Source organism: Salvelinus namaycush, unplaced genomic scaffold (genome assembly GCF_016432855.1).
Source record: "Salvelinus namaycush isolate Seneca unplaced genomic scaffold, SaNama_1.0 Scaffold566, whole genome shotgun sequence".
Lineage (NCBI taxonomy): Eukaryota > Metazoa > Chordata > Actinopteri > Salmoniformes > Salmonidae > Salvelinus > Salvelinus namaycush.
Genome location: NW_024061271.1, coordinates 78,499 through 96,325, shown reverse-complemented (window position 1 = coordinate 96,325; position 17,827 = coordinate 78,499). Strand labels below are relative to the sequence as shown.

The 17,827-nt window shown below is 43.1% G+C and overlaps 1 protein-coding gene across 2 annotated transcripts in view; it reads right to left on the bottom strand.

The window, feature by feature from the left end:
• LOC120041864 (NACHT, LRR and PYD domains-containing protein 12-like) overlaps window positions 1–3,294 on the bottom strand; it is a 52,792-nt gene extending 49,498 nt beyond the window's left edge. For both annotated transcript variants that reach the window (XM_038986731.1, XM_038986732.1), the window contains exons 1-5: window positions 3,164–3,294; window positions 2,767–2,933; window positions 646–2,626; window positions 389–562; window positions 136–309 (exon numbers count right to left, since the gene is read on the bottom strand). In XM_038986731.1, coding sequence (XP_038842659.1) covers window positions 136–309; window positions 389–562; window positions 646–2,626; window positions 2,767–2,933; window positions 3,164–3,279 — 2,612 coding nt within the window. In that variant the 5' untranslated portion in view covers window positions 3,280–3,294. The remainder of the gene's footprint in view (window positions 1–135; window positions 310–388; window positions 563–645; window positions 2,627–2,766; window positions 2,934–3,163) is intronic.
• Window positions 3,295–17,827: the final 14,533 nt, after the last annotated feature.

Below are 17,827 nucleotides of genomic sequence, written 5' to 3'. Positions count from 1 at the left end.
CTAAGCTCAGTACCAACCTGACTGAAACAGCTGTACTTACCCCAGTGTGTGTAGTTTACAGTCTGGATCCTCCAGTCCAGCAGACAGCAGTGTAACTCAGCTCAGTACCAACCTGACTGAAACAGCTGTACTTACCCCAGTGTGTGTAGTTTACAGTCTGGATCCTCCAGTCCAGCAGACAGCAGTGTAACTCCTGAGTCCTGCAGGTCATTGTTTCTCAGCTCCAGTTGGTTCAGTTGTGAGTTGGGTGAACTCAGGACTGAGGCCAGATCTGAACAGCAACCCTCTGTCAGACCACACTGACCCAGACTAGAGGGCAGAAGAGCACATGATTAACAAATGATTAAAACATCCACATAATAACTCATACTGAAGATATTTAACTCACACTAGTGTCTGTATGTTGCAGAGTGGACTGGTTAGTCCAACACAGAGCAGCTCCACTCCTCTGTCTCCCAGGTCATTGTAGCTGAGGTCCAGTTCTCTCAGGGGGGAGTTTGGTGTCTGCAGAGCTGAGGCCAGAGTCTCACAGGATTTATATGTGAGTTCACAGCCATCCAGTCTGGAGAGAGGAGATAATCTGTTAGATATACAAATCCTTCATTATAATGATACTGTAAACATCAACTCAATAACAGAACTTACAGTGCTCTCTTGCATGTTTTCACTACCGGCAGCAACCTCTGATAACCTTCCTCTGATGTGTTGTATGTCTTCAGGTCAAACTCCTCCAGCACCTCCTCTGACATCAGTAACAGGTAGGCCAGGGCTGAACATTGGTGAGGTTCTAGTCTTGTTGCTGAAAGAGTTCCTGATCGCATGGAGGTCTGCATCTCTTCAACTAGAGAATTGGCACCAAGCTCATTCAGACAGTGAAACAAGTTGATGCTCCTTTCTGGTGAGGATTCCTCGTCGATCTTGTCTGAAAGGTACCTGACTGTTCTCTTAACTGTTTCCTCATTGGTCTGTGTTGTACTTCCTGTCTGTGTTAGAAGGCCTCGTAACAGATTCTGATTGGACTCCAGTGAGAGACCCAGAAGGAAGCGGAGGAACAGGTCCAGGTTTCCATTCTCACTCTTCAAGGCCTGGTCCACTGCTCTCCTGTGTAAGTCAGACAATTTGAATGACTCCTTCTCTTCATCATTGTCATCATCTTCCTCATCCTCTTCCTCATCGTCATCATCGTCGTTGTCGTCATCCTTCTCCTCCTCATAATTCTTCTCCTCATCTTCCTTCTCCTCCTCCTCATCCCCCTCCTTCTCCTCCTCCTCCTCCTCATCATTCTCCTCATATTCCTCCTCATCATCATCATCAACACCAGTGACTGCTTTGGGGGAGAAAACATTTTCCTTCTTGTCCAGACATGATTCTAAAGCATGCACTGCTGCTAGAAACTCCTGAATGCTCAGATGCACAAAGCTGTAGACCTTGTCTTGGTACAGCCCAGATTCTTCTTTAAAGATCTCTGTACACAACGCTGAGTACTCTGATGCCTCTGTGACATCAAGGCCACACTCTCTCAGGTCCTCCTCATAGAAGATCAGGTTGCCCTTCTGCAGCTGTTGGAAAGCCAGCTTTGCCAGTTTCAGGATCATCTCTTTGTCTGACTGAGACAGTTCCTTTGGGTTTGTCTCTGTGGCTTTGTTGTACTTCCTGTTCTTCACAATGATTTGGATGCGTATGAAGTGTGAGTACATCTGGGTCAGAGTTTTGGGGACTTCATCCTTCTCTGCCTCTTTCAGTATCATCTCAAGGACAGTGGCTGATATCCAACAGAAGACTGGCATGTGGCACATGATGTGGAGGCTCCTTGATGTCTTCATGTGGGTGATGATTTCATTGGCCAGATTCTGATCTGTGATTTTCTTCCTGAAATACTCCTCCTTCTGTGGATCATTGAACCCTCGTACCTCTGTCACCTGGTCAACACACTCAGGAGGGATCTGATTGGCTGCTGCAGGTCGTGAGGTTATCCAGAGGAGAGCAGAGGGAAGCAGATTCCCCTCGATGAGGTTTGTCAGCAGCACGTCCACTGAGGTTGGCTTCGTGACATCACAGCACTTCTCATTGTTTTTGAAGTCTAGAGGAAGTCGACACTCATCCAGACCATCAAAAATGAAAACAGTTTTGGTTTCACCATCTTTAATGCTGTCAATCTCTTTCAGCTCTGAGAAGTAGTGGGAAAGAAGTTGCATCAGACTGTATTGGTCCTTTTTCAGGTTCAGATCACGGAAAGGAAGAGGAAACATGAAATGAACGTCCTGATTTGCTTTTCCCTCTGCCCAGTCAAGGATGACCTTCTGCACAGAGACTGTTTTTCCAATGCCAGCGATTCCTTTTGTCAGCACAGTTCTGATAGGTTTGTCTTGTCCAGGTAAAGGCTTGAAGATGTTGTTGCATTTGATTGGTGTCTCTTGTGTGGTTTGTTTCTTGGATGCCATCTCTATCTGTCTCACCTCATGTTCATTATTGAGCCCTCCACTTCCACCCTCTGTGATGTAGAGCTCTGTGTAGATGTCCTTGAACAGACTTTGGTTTCCATGGTGTCCAATTCCTTCAGATATGTGTTGATACTTGTGTTTCAGTTTAGCCTTAATGTCTTGTTGGACTGTCAGCAGAGTTTGACCTGTAGGAAAACAATGAGAGTTGAGACTCGTTTGTTTGTTTGTTTGTTTGTTTGTTTGTTTGTTTGTTTGTTTGTGTGTTTGTGTGTGTGTGTGTGTGTGAGAACCCTTCTTTGTAATATTGTATGAAACACAGTCTTACTTCTTCTGTCCAGAAGGTTGTGTGTGATCTTTAATGCATCCTCACTGTCCAAACTCTCCACTTCCTTATTGTCATCTGGTAATGGTTCCTGGCTGAAAGCAGGTGGCTGATCACTCTTCATTGATAGCAGGCTGGTTGTAGGTGACTCTGCTTTGAGCTTCTGGACACTGAACAAAACAGGGAGACAAATCACCTCATCAATATCTCATCAATACCTCATCTACTTCATTTTAACAACTGTATAGTGGAACTTCTAGAAGTCCTGATGTTTCTTTATAAAGCTACAGTCTGCATTTGGTCATTAGATTTTAGGACTTAAATTAACTTGGCAACACTTTTCTCAAAAATAAGTTTTATACCTTTAAAAGAACTGTACATTTGACAATTCATCACTTACCTCTCAGAACTGGTGTCTTGAGTCATTTTAGAGGCAGTAGTCTCCTCCTCTCTCTCCCCAGAGAGACTCATTTTAGAGGCAGTGGTCCCCTCCTCTCTCTCCCCGCAGAGACTCATTTTAGAGGCAGTGGTCCCCTCCTCTCTCTCCCCAGAGAGACTCATTTTAGAGGCAGTGGTCTCCTCCTCTCTCTCCCCACAGAGACTCATTTTAGAGGCAGTGGTCTCCTCCTCTCTCTCCCCAGAGAGACTAATTGTAGATGTAAATCACAGCTCTCTCAGCTACGAAAAGAAATAACAGAACAGTCAATATTCCTGAGCATTGTTAGTACCACCCAGCACAAGCAGAGAACATGTCTAACTGACAGGCTGGTACCTTGGGCGAGATAAGCAGACCTTTATACCCTGATAAAAACGCAATACATGTTCTGTAAACATTAACCCTAGAGGCTTGTAGGGAGATAAACCAAAGACTTTGGCCTCTACAGAGTTAGAAACATCAGCTGCTACAGAGTAAAGAACAGTAATTAAGTCAAAGAATCATCAGAAAATCCTCAGTCCACTTTCTATAATCTGTCATGTCTTTACCTCCATTCAGACAGTTACTGACAAACTAAGACAGTCTATAATCTGTCATGTCTTTACCTCCATTCAGACAGTTACTGACAAACTAAGACAGTCTATAATCTGTCATGTCTTTACCTACTCCTCCATTTAGACAGTTACTGACAAACTAAGACAGTCTATAATCTGTCATGTCTTTACCTACATTCAGACAGTTACTGACAAACTAAGACAGTCTATAATCTGTCATGTCTTTACCTACATTTAGACAGTTACTGACAAACTAAGACAGTCTATAATCTGTCATGTCTTTACCTCCATTCAGACAGTTACTGACAAACTAAGACAGTCTATAATCTGTCATGTCTTTACCTCCATTTAGACAGTTACTGACAAACTAAGACAGTCTATAATCTGTCATGTCTTTACCTCCATTTAGACAGTTACTGACAAACTAAGACAGTCTATAACCTGTCATGTCTTTACCTACTCCTCCATTTAGACAGTTACTGACAAACTAAGACAGTCTATAATCTGTCATGTCTTTACCTCCATTCAGACAGTTACTGACAAACTAAGACAGTCTATAATCTGTCATGTCTTTACCTACTCCTCCATTTAGACAGTTACTGACAAACTAAGACAGTCTATAATCTGTCATGTCTTTACCTACATTCAGACAGTTACTGACAAACTAAGACAGTCTATAATCTGTCATGTCTTTACCTACATTTAGACAGTTACTGACAAACTAAGACAGTCTATAATCTGTCATGTCTTTACCTCCATTCAGACAGTTACTGACAAACTAAGACAGTCTATAATCTGTCATGTCTTTACCTCCATTTAGACAGTTACTGACAAACTAAGACAGTCTATAATCTGTCATGTCTTTACCTCCATTTAGACAGTTACTGACAAACTAAGACAGTCTATAACCTGTCATGTCTTTACCTACTCCTCCATTTAGACAGTTACTGACAAACTAAGACAGTCTATAATCTGTCATGTCTTTACCTACTCCTCCATTTAGACAGTTACTGACAAACTAAGACAGTCTATAATCTGTCATGTCTTTACCTACTCCTCCATTTAGACAGTTACTGACAAACTAAGACAGTCTATAATCTGTCATGTCTTTACCTACATTTAGACAGTTACTGACAAACTAAGACAGTCTATAATCTGTCATGTCTTTACCTCCATTTAGACAGTTACTGACAAACTAAGACAGTCTATAATCTGCCATGTCTTTACCTACTCCTCCATTTAGACAGTTACTGACAAACTAAGACAGTCTATAATCTGTCATGTCTTTACCTACTCCTCCATTTAGACAGTTACTGACAAACTAAGACAGTCTATAATCTGTCATGTCTTTACCTACATTTAGACAGTTACTGACAAACTAAGACAGTCTATAATCTGTCATGTCTTTACCTCCATTCAGACAGTTACTGACAAACTAAGACAGTCTATAATCTCTCATGTCTTTACCTCCATTTAGACAGTTACTGACAAACTAAGACAGTCTATAATCTGTCATGTCTTTATCTACTCCTTCATTTAGACAGTTACTGACAAACTAAGACAGTCTATAATCTGTCATGTCTTTACCTACTTCTCCATTTAGACAGTTACTGACAAACTAAGACAGTCTATAATCTGTCATGTCTTTACCTACTTCTCCATTCAGACAGTTACTGACAAACTAAGACAGTCTATAATCTGTCATGTCTTTACCTACTCGTCCATTTAGACAGTTACTGACAAACTAAGACAGTCTATAATCTGTCATGTCTTTACCTACTTCTCCATTCAGACAGTTACTGACAAACTAAGACAGTCTATAATCTGTCATGTCTTTACCTACTCCTCCATTTAGACAGTTACTGACAAACTAAGACTTTCTGTAAAATGTTTCTTATGTGGAGGCAACATTATCCTATGTGATTGTATGTATGTTTCCATAGAATAAGTGATGTTATACACCAACCCTGTCAGGTTGTCAGTCTAACCTTAACTCGTGTATCATAAAACAGACCGTGTGTCACACCCTGGCCATAGAGAGGCTTTTATTCTCTATGTTGGTTAGGCCAGGGTGTGACTAGGGTGGGCATTCTAGTTTCTTTATTTCTATGTTTTCTGTTTCTATGTTTTGGCGGGGTATGGTTCTCAATCAGGGACAGCTGTCTATCGTTGTCTCTGATTGGGAATCATACTTAGGCAGCCTGTTTTTCCACCTTAGTTGTGGGTAGTTGTCTTTGTTAGTGCCCTGTATAGCCCTAGTAAGCTTCACGTTTGTTTTTGTTGTTTCTTGTTTTGTTGGCGACATTTATAATAAAGGAAAATGTATGCTCACCACGCTGCACCTTGGTCCGGTCATTTCCCTGACGACGTTCGTGACACTTTGTCACACCCTGGTCTGTTTCACCTTTCTTTGTGCTTGTCTCGACCCCCTCCAGGTGTTTGCCGATCTGCCCCATTATCCCCTGTGTATTTATACTTGTGTTCTCTGTTTGTCTGTTGCCAGTTCATCTTGTTGCGTCAAGCCTACCAGCAGTTTTTCCCCGTACTCCTGTTTCCCGTTAGTTCCTGTTTTCTAGTTCTCCCGGTTTATGACCATTCTTCTTGCCCTGACCCTGCCTGCCGTTCTGTACCTCTTGACACTGCCCTGGATTACTGACCTCTGCCTGCCCTTGACCTGTCGTTTGCCTGCCGCCCTGTTTTGTAAATAAACTTTTGTTATTTTCGAACTGTCTGCATCTGGGTCTTATCCTGAGGTCTAATAGACGTCTTCATTCCCTTTCTAACTAAAGCATTTTATGTAAATGCAACACCTGGATGCATTACTCTGGTGTAAGCGCCACGTTTCCAAGCCAACGCTCCACCCCATTGGCCAGCAGTTCCCCTGATAGCAAACTTGTCTGCACCGCCACGCCCACAGCTGAAGCCGGTCTGTTTACTTTCTGAAGGAGTGGGAGTTCCCTGGCAGAAGCCGCCCATTTCATTCCCCATAGCCTGTCTGTTTGTGACATCACGCCGCTCCTTGTTATCCAATATGTTTGTTTCCTTTTAGTACAATTTCTGTCCAATTTTAGGTGAAATGTTCACTTTTTTATAAAGCATGAAACTTGGTAAACTTGTACAGTTTGGAGCCCTGAACCTTTTTCCAGATATGGAGCCATTGCAAAAACACTTGCTTAACCAAACATGATAACACAGAGAAAAGGTGACGTCTACACCAATGTGTTGTGTCCCAAACTGTACAAGTGTACCAAGTTTCATTATTTTATTCAAAAGTGAACATCATTTTCACATATCGCCTGGTCTATTTATAATCAGTGAAATTAAGTGATCAAGTGCACACTTTAGGAGGAAGGAGAGATGATTGGGACACAGGTCACTGGATTATCTTATTGTTAGAAGAAGCAGACCAGCCTCATACCCTGCGAGGACGTTTTATTTTACACATTTCTGAATCCGTTGTTAAATCTATTAAGTTCCTTAATAGATAAACCAGTTCACACCGGTTTAAACCTGTTACTGTGTTGTGAGCCTGTCAATGTTCTGTCATCACTGCCCTCCTCTAAGCCACATGTAGCATTCTGTTACAACACACACACACACACACACACACACACACACACACACACACACACACACACACACACACACACACACACACACACACACACACACACACACACACACACACACACACACACACACACACACACACACGCACAAACACACATACGGGGTTCAATTCTCTGGCCGACTCTTTTCTCTGTATATATCAACGATGTTCTTTCTGCGGGTGATTCCCTGATCCACCTCTACGCAGACGACACCATTCTGTATACATCTGGCCCTTGTTTGGACACTGTGTTAACAAACCTCCAAACGAGCTTCAATGCCATACAACACTCCTTCCGTGGCCTCCCAACTGCTCTTAAACGCTAGTAAAACTAAATGCATGCTTTTCAACTGTTCGCAGGCCGCACCCGCCCGCCCGACTAGCATCACTACTCTGGACGGTTCTGACTTAGAATATGTGGACAACTATAAATACCTAGGTGTCTGGCTAGACTGTAAACTCTCCTTCCAGACTCACATTAAACATCTCCAATACAAAATTAAATCTAGAAATCGGCTTCCTATTTCGCAACAAAGCCTCCGTCACTCACGACGCCAAACATACCCTCGTAAAACTGACTATCCTACCGATCCACGACTTCGGCGATGTCATTTATAAAATTGCCTCCAACACTCTACTCAGCAAACTGGATGCAGTCTATCACAGTGCCATCCGTTTTATCACCAAAGCCCCATATACTACCCACCACTGCGATCTGTATGCTCTAATCGGCTGGCCCTCGCTACATATTCGTCTCCAAACACACTGGCTCCAGGTCATCTATAAGTCTGCTAGGTAAAGCCCCGCCTTATCTCAGCTCACTGGTCACCATAGCAACACCCACCCGTAGCACGCGCTCCAGCAGGTATATTTGACTTGTCATCCCCAAAGCCAAAACCTCTTGGCCGTCTTTCCTTCCAGTTCTCTGAAGTTGGAGACTATTTTCTACCTCACTAACTTTAAGCACCAGCTGTCAGAGCAGCTCACAGATCACTGCACCTGTACACGGCCCATCTGTAAATAGCCCACCGGTTTAAACCTTTTACTGTGTTGTTAGCCTGTCAATTATCTATCGTTACTGCCCTCCTCTTAGCCACATGTAGAATTCTGTTACAACACACACACACACACACACACACACACACACACACACACACACACACACACACACACACACACACACACACACACACACACACACACACACACACACACACACACACACACACACACACACACACACACACCACAGCAACTTACAGTAGTGATCTATTTCTCCCCTCTGTGTTGATCTCTGCTCTCCATCCTGCTGTCTGGTGAACTGAAGGGAGCGTCGCAGTACAAAGTATTTCCCTGAAACACTTCCTCTCTGTAGGAACCAGTTGGTTTACTTTATATCACCCTATGAAGCATGTGACTGACACTCCTCCCTTTTGCAGTCATTATTGACAGTTTTTTGTTTTGTGTGTGTGTGTGTGTGTGTGTGTGTGTGTGTGTGTGTGTGTGTGTGTGTGTGTGTGTGTGTGTGTGTGTGTGTGTGTGTGTGTGTGTGTGTGTGTGTGTGTGTGTGTGTGTGTTAACATATATGGTTACTATGCAGTCTGATCACTATAATTGTATTTAATTTATTTAGACAATTTCAAATACCCCCCAAAAATTCACCAGGCATTATGAACCAACAATGACAGAAGACTTGTTAGAGTTCTATCACAGTGCCATCCGTTTTGTCACTAAAGCCCCGTATACCACCCACCACTGCGACCTGTATGCTCTCGTTGGCTGGCCCTCGCTACATATCTGTCGCCAAACCCACTGGCTCCAGGTCATCTATAAGTCTTTGCTAGGTAAAGCCCCGCCTTATCTCAGCTCACTGGTCACCATAGCAACACCCACCCGTAGCACGCGCTCCAGAAGGTATATTTCACTGGTCATCCCCAAAGCCAACATCTCCTTTGGCCGCCTTTCCTTCCAGTTCTCTGCTGCCAATGACTGGAACGAATTGCAAAAATCACTGAAGCTGGAGACTTATATCTCCCTCGCTAACTTTAAGCATCAGCTGTCAGAGCAGCTTACAGATCACTGCACCTGTACATAGTCCAGCCAACTATCCCATCCCCATATTGTTATTTATTTTTTGCTCTTTCGCACCCCAGTATCTCTACTTGCACATCATCATCTGCACATCTATCACTCACGTGTTAATGCTAAATTGTAATTATTTCGCGACTATGGCCTATTTATTTCCTTACCTCCCTAATCTTACTACATTTGCACAGACTGTGTATAGATTTTTCTATTGTGATATTTACTGTACGTTTGTTCATTCCATGTGTAACTCTATGTTGTTGTTTTGTCTCATTGCTTTGCTCCATCTTGGCCAGGTCACAGTTGTAAATGAGAACGTGTTCTCAACTGGCCTCCCTGGTTAAATAAAGGTGTAATAAATCTAAATAAAAGGGTTCACAGTGAAGCTGTTTAAAACTAGGGCTCTATTGTTGGCTGACGTCAAGTCAGCACTATTGTCAAATGCATGTCGTTGGCAATTATGACCGGCACTTTCTTATTTTCCAATCTGTGCGCCAGGATTGGTAATTGACCCGTTATATATGAGCTCACCTGCACTGAGGTGGGAGGGGTGACAATATCTGAGGTGGGAGGGGTGACAATATCTGAGGTGGGAGGGGTGACAATATCTGAGGTGGGAGGGGTGACAATATCTGAGGTGGGAGGGGTGACAATATCTGAGGGGGGAGGGGTGACAATATCTGAGGTGGGAGGGGTGACAATATGTGAGGGGGGAGGGGTGACAATATCTGAGGTGGGAGGGGTGACAATATGTGAGGGGGGAGGGGTGACAATATCTGAGGTGGGAGGAGTGACAATATGTGAGGTGGGAGGAGTGACAATATCTGAGGTGGGAGGAGTGACAATATCTGAGGTGGGAGGGGTGACAATATGTGAGGGGGGAGGGGTGACAATATCTGAGGTGGGAGGAGTGACAATATGTGAGGTGGGAGGAGTGACAATATCTGAGGTGGGAGGAGTGACAATATGTGAGGTGGGAGGAGTGACAATATCTGAGGTGGGAGGAGTGACAATATCTGAGGTGGGAGGGGTGACAATATCTGAGGTGGGAGGGGTGACAATATCTGAGGTGGGAGGAGTGACAATATCTGAGGTGGGAGGGGTGACAATATCTGAGGTGGGAGGGGTGACAATATCTGAGGTGGGAGGGGTGACAATATGTGAGGGGGGAGGGGTGACAATATCTGAGGTGGGAGGAGTGACAATATGTGAGGTGGGAGGAGTGACAATATCTGAGGTGGGAGGAGTGACAATATCTGAGGTGGGAGGGGTGACAATATCTGAGGTGGGAGGGGTGACAATATCTGAGGTGGGAGGAGTGACAATATCTGAGGTGGGAGGGGTGACAATATCTGAGGTGGGAGGGGTGACAATATCTGAGGTGGGAAGGGTGACAGTATGTGAGGTGGGAGGAGTGACAATATCTGAGGTGGGAGGAGTGACAATATCTGAGGTGGGAGGGGTGACAATATCTGAGGTGGGAGGAGTGACAATATCTGAGGTGGGAGGAGTGACAATATCTGAGGTGGGAGGAGTGACAATATCTGAGGTGGGAGGGGTGACAATATCTGAGGTGGGAGGAGTGACAATATCTGAGGTGGGAGGAGTGACAATATCTGAGGTGGGAGGAGTGACAATATCTGAGGTGGGAGGGGTGACAATATCTGAGGTGGGAGGGGTGACAATATCTGAGGTGGGAGGGGTGACAGTATGTGAGGTGGGAGGAGTGACAATATCTGAGGTGGGAGGAGTGACAATATCTGAGGTGTGTCCTTAAAAACGTGCACCATATATCAATTTCAGGCAGCGCTGGGCTCGGGAGAGGCGATGGTGGTGACATGTGTCATGACTGTCCTGATCAGGTCAGGTTACAGGAGACCACAACCCTACAGATTATCTCTCAACCCCAACAGAGGAGGAGAGATCTAGGGGTCTGAAGATGTGGGGGTTTTATGACCCCTCACACCCATGGTAATTCTGAGACCACGGACAACATTCCCTTGTCCCTTCCCTCTCACTATGGAGAACCAGCCTCAGAACTGTAAACATGCAATAAAGGGACTTTGGAACAATGGTTTCCGTCAACTACAATGGTGGTCATGACGATAGATGGAATATGAAAATGTATGTCATTTTTGTTTTGTTATTAAAGGTTAATAGATTACGTTATTATGAAAACATTGTAACGTTAAGAGTTTTCCTCGTATATGCTTGATGTTTATACATTGTACGTTGTGTGGAAAATGTCCAAATCAAAGAGAATGTTTCGGTAGAGATGAAATGTGAAGTTAGTTGTCTAAAATTGGATTTGAGTAAAATCTATACCTTGCCCCTTAAACTTGGCACGCCCAGAGAATTGCCCTGAAGGCGGGTACGCCCACTTCTGACCCGAGGGTATAAAACCTGTGAGTGCAGAATTAACAGATTAGACTAAGTGACCCGAGCTGCAGCCAAAGGTCTAAAAGGTCAACGAACCCAAAACGCAACAAGTTTGAAGACAAATAAATATTTTTCTACCCAAGCTACGGATGAGTAGCGGTGTCTAAGCGGGTGAATACAAGCCGAACCACCTAGCCTTCACTCCCCATCGAATTGTGGTATCTACACTCTTTCATCTTTACGCTGTGAGCTCTGAGCTACAGAGCTATCTGTCCTCCGAAGACCCCTTCCAGAGCGAGGACAAAGGAACAGGCCAGTAAAGCCAAAGGACACGGACATCGTGAGGACACCTAGAGAGGTGCGCAGGAGAAGTGCGTCATTGAGCAGCTTGAACGGTCCACGTGGGAAAATCCACGGAGACCTTCCACAAGTAATTACATCATTATATTCTGACTCATAACAGCGGCAGTTTGGGGCAAGGCTAGGGTTAGAATGAGCATAGCTGACAATTTCACCCAAATGTATATTCCTCTTGTGTACTTTCTCTCTTTCTCTCTCTTTTAAATCCCGATTTTGGGTAACACGCGCCCTAGTGTGTTGGCCCGTTATACTAAGTTCTAATCAATAGCCTAGAATGTGTTTTTGTGTATGTGTATCTTTTATCATCATTTTAGCTTTTTAGTAAATAAACATTCAACTAAGATTGGTGTGGTGCGAATTCATTAGTGAGACCCGGGTCCGTGCAGAATCCCGGGCTATAAAACGTTCAGAACGAGACTGTTAGAGGCAACTGGTTAATTAGCGGCTGTGGTAAAATCGATATTCTGATATTCTTTGAGTTAATTTGGGAAATAGAAACTCAATAAAAACTAGTTTTCCAATGGTGCCCCAGGTTAATGAGTTAATAATTGCTTGATTCAGTTAATCACGTAATTAGAAACTTGTAATCATTCGATGAGCAACAGTCGCCACATTAACTAATACAACGTCACGACACGTGTCCTCCGAAACATGACCCGCCAAGCTGCCAACTTCTTAACACACTGCTCACTTTACCCGGAAGTCAGCCGTACCAATGTGTCGGAGGAAACAGAACATGGCTAGAAGGGATACAGCTTTTGTCAAATTAACATCAAAACGTTGACATTTTTTGTATTTTAGCTAACCCTAACCCTTTTCATAACCTAATTCTCCAAACCTACTATGTTAATTCTCCTAACCTGCTATGTTAATTCTCCTAACCTGCTATGTTAATTCTCCTAACCTGCTATGTTAATTCTCCTAACCTGCTATGTTAATTCTCCTAACCTGCCATGTTAATTCTCCTAACCTGCTATGTTAATTCTCCTAACCTACTATGTTAATTCTCCTAACCGCTATGTTAATTCTCCTAACCTGCTATGTTAATTCTCCGTACCTGCTATGTTTATTCTCCTAACCTACACCGCCCTTTGGAGCTCCCGGCCAGCTGCAACACAGCCTTGGATCAAACCCAAAATTATTTTGCCCAAAATTCTAAAAACCTATTTTTGCTTTGTCATTATGGGGTATTGTGATGTCATTATGGGGTATTGTGATGTCATTATGGGGTATTGTGTGTAGATTGATGAGGGGGGGAACAATGTAATCCAGTTTAGAATAAGGCTGTAACGTAACAAAATGTGGGCAAAGTCTGAATACTTTCCAAACGCCCTGTATAACGCCATAATGCCATAGGCTGTATTCTTGCTTCTTGAGAATGTGCTTCACACATGCAATGCAATTTACAGGAGCCTAGTATTTTATATTTGAGGTGTGATGTGTAAATGTTACAGATGTGATCATAGTCTCTCTTGCGTTGTGTAATAACGAAAAGTAGCTCCCAGTTGATCTTTATTTTATTCTCCACAGACAGGAAGCACATCAGATGACCAGGCTCGTTGTCGTTGATGGCTGCAGATTCGTTGGCATGTCAATATCAGACTGGGAACTCATTTACCTCCGCTATCTTCCCCTATCTGACAGCATGACCAATGGTATAACAACTTATTGACATTTGACTTGAACCAACCAATAGCAAAATCTAAAAAAATAAACAATACATATTTCTGCAGTGTCAAGTGGAAACACAACTAACCTTGTTACATAAAGACATATAGGCCTGTACTCATTGAAGCACATTTCAACAATGTTGACAGTCAACTTGTTTATTTTACTGGTGTTATCCTCTTTGGGCTGCAGGGGCAGTATTGAGTAGCCTGGATAAAAGGTGCCCATTTCAAACGGCCTCGTACTCAATTCTTGCTCGTACAATATGCATATTATTATTACTATTGGATAGAAAACACTCTAGTTTCTAAAACCGTTTGAATTATATCTGTGAGTAAAACAGAACTCATTTTGCAGCAAACTTCCTGACAGGAAGTGGAAAATCTGAAATCGATGCTCTGTTCTAGGGCCTGCCTATAAATGTCCTTGATATATATCAGTATACATGCACTTCATACGTCTTCCACTAGATGTCGACAGGCAGTGAGAGAAGAAATGGAGTGTATAACTTGATCTGGGGTCGAATAAAAGCTCTTTGTATGACGTGTCACCAGTTTCCTGTTTTCTGGAGAGCGCGAGAAGGGACTTGGTATTGCCTTCTGATAAGCTGTCGTTATAGACGACTAATATCTCCGGCTTTGATTTTATTTGATACATGTGACAATATCATCGTAAAGTATGTTTTTTCAATATAGTTTTATTAGATTATTGAAATTTTTCCGGGACGTTAGGCGTGTTGCTTTGTCTGCGTATGTTCAGGAAGGAGAGCTTCGCGCCACTTTGCTAGCTTTCCGTGCTAATTGACTGGAGAAGAGGACATTCTAAATCCAAACAACGATTGTTCTGGACAAAGGACCCCTTGTACAACATTCTGATGAAAGATCATCAAAAGTAGGACCCATTTTATGATGCTATTTCATATATCTGTCGAACATGTTGTACTAGTAGTTTGCGCCCAGAGTTTGGGCACTCTCTCGCTATAACTAAGCTGGATGTCGTAATGAAGTTATTTTTAGAATTCTAACACCGCGATTGCATTAAGAACTAGTGTATCTATCATTTCCTATACAACATGTATTTTTTAGTAACGTTTATGTATAGTTATTTGGTCAGAATAGTTGAGTGTCATAAAAATATCCGCACATTCTGGGAAAAATATGCTACGTTAGCACAATGTATAACCACTGATTTCAGCTCTAAATATGCACATTTTCGAACAAAACATAAGTGTATGTATAACCTGATGTTATAGGACTGTCATCTGATGAAGCTTATCAAGGTTAGTCAAAAATTATATATCTTTTGCTGGTTTATTCGCTATCGCTAACGTGCCTATTGCTATCGCTAACGTGCCTTGATGAATGAATGCGGTAGTGTGGTAGGCTATTGTAGTAAGCTAATATAATGCTATATTGTGTTTTCGCTGTAAAACACTTAAAAAATCGGAAATATTGGCTGGATTCACAAGATGTTTGTCTTTAATTTGCTGTACACCATCGATTTTTCAGAAATGTTTTATGATGAGTATTTAGGTATTTGACGTTGGTGTCTGTAATTACTCTGGCTGCTTCGGTCCTATTTGTGACGGTAGCTGTGATGGTAGCTGCAATGTAAAACTGATTTATACCTCAAATATGCACATTTTTCGAACAAAACATAGATTTATTGTATAACATGTTATAAGACTGTCATCTGATGAAGTTGTTTCTTGGTTAGTTTGGTTGGTTCTTGGTTAGTTAGGTTGGCTTTGTGCATGCTACCTGTGCTGTGAAAAATGTCTGTCCTTTTTTGTATTTGGTGGTGAGCTAACATAAATATATGTGGTGTTTTCGCTGTAAAACATTTTAAAAATCGGACATGTTGGCTGGATTCACAAGATGTTTATCTTTCATATGCTGTATTGGACTTGTTAATGTGTGAAAGTTAAATATTTCTAAAAAATATATTTTGAATTTCGCGCCCTGCACTTGAAGTGGCTGTTGTCATATTGTGCCCGGCTTCGGGCTTGCAGCCCAAAGAAGTTATAACCTATTATATTTAATAAACTGTAGTATCAATCCACATTGTATGGACTAGGAGGAGAATATTCCGTGCCCCCAGCCGAAATGATTGGAGTTGATGACAACACAAAGACCGTCAATATTTGATTTGATTTAATTAACCTTTAACTTGGCAAGTCGGTTAAGAACAAATTCTTATTTACAATGACGGCCTACCCCGGCCAAACCCTAACCTGGACGACGCTCGGGCCAATTGTGCATCGCCCTATGGAACTTCCAATCGCGGCCGGTTGTGATACAGCCTGGAATCGAACCAGGGTCTGTAGTGACGCCTTAGACCGCTGCTCCACTCGGGAGCCCTACAGAACGTGAGACAATGGCATACAGTATTAAGCCATGAACTGAGTTGATTGGCCAGTGAGTGGCCAAGCTCTCCTCACACCTCCAATTAATTTATTCATCCCTTTCGCACCACCGCCACCTACTGGGCCCATAATTCTGGTTGTGAAAATAGCAGAAATATTTGTTAAAATAGAACCCCTATTGTTATTCTTAGATTGATTTCCCTCCAGCATACATTGATTACTCTTTTTCTAATTTGGCACACAGAAACTAGAGGCCGTGAGTAACTTGGTCAAAATATAATGGCACCGATTAGCCTATAGGTGGTGCTGTTATAAGCAGTCTGATTTAAACACTCATATCCACTGCCCTGTTTGACTTAGGGTCTTTGTCTACAGACTAGGAGACAGGCCTCAGCATCTTCAGATTAGGTGAAGAAGTGTCTTTGTCCACAGACTAGGAGACAGGCCTCAGCATCTTCAGATTATGTGAAGAAGTGTCTTTGTCCACAGACTAGGAGACAGGCCTCAGCATCTTCAGATTAGGTGAAGAAGTGTCTTTGTCCACAGACTAGGAGACAGGCCTCAGCATCTTCAGATTAGGTGAAGAAGTGTCTTTGTCCACAGACTAGGAGACAGGCCTCAGCATCTTCAGATTATGTGAAGAAGTGTCTTTGTCCACAGACTAGGAGACAGGCCTCAGCATCTTCAGATTAGGTGAAGAAGTGTCTTTGTCCACAGACTAGGAGACAGGCCTCAGCATCTTCAGATTAGGTGAAGAAGTGTCTTTGTCCACAGACTAGGAGACAGGCCTCAGCATCTTCAGATTAGGTGAAGAAGTGTCTTTGTCCACAGACTAGGAGACAGGCCTCTGCATCTTCAGATTAGGTGAAGAAGTGTCTTTGTCCACAGACTAGGAGACAGGCCTCAGCATCTTCAGATTATGTGAAGAAGTGTCTTTGTCCACAGACTAGGAGACAGGCCTCAGCATCTTCAGATTAGGTGAAGAAGTGTCTTTGTCCACAGACTAGGAGACAGGCCTCAGCATCTTCAGATTAGGTGAAGAAGTGTCTTTGTCCACAGACTAGGAGACAGGCCTCAGCATCTTCAGATTAGGTGAAGAAGTGTCTTTGTCCACAGACTAGGAGACAGGCCTCTGCATCTTCAGATTAGGTGAAGAAGTGTCTTTGTCCACAGACTAGGAGACAGGCCTCAGCATCTTCAGATTAGGTGAGGAAGTGTCTTTGTCCACAGACTAGGAGACAGGCCTCTGCATCTTCAGATTAGATGAAGAAGTGTCTTTGTCCACAGACTAGGAGACAGGCCTCTGCATCTTCAGATTAGATGAAGAAGTGTCTTTGTCCACAGACTAGGAGACAGGCCTCAGCATCTTCAGATTAGGTGAAGAAGTGTCTTTGTCCACAGACTAGGAGACAGGCCTCAGCATCTTCAGATTAGGTGAAGAAGTGTCTTTGTCCACAGACTAGGAGACAGGCCTCAGCATCTTCAGATTAGGTGATTAAGTGTTTTTGTCCACAGACTAGGAGACAGACCTCAGCATCTTCAGATTAGGCGCTACAAGACAGAGGATGGAGGAGAAGGGAAGAGAGAGATCAGAAAGTATGGAGAAG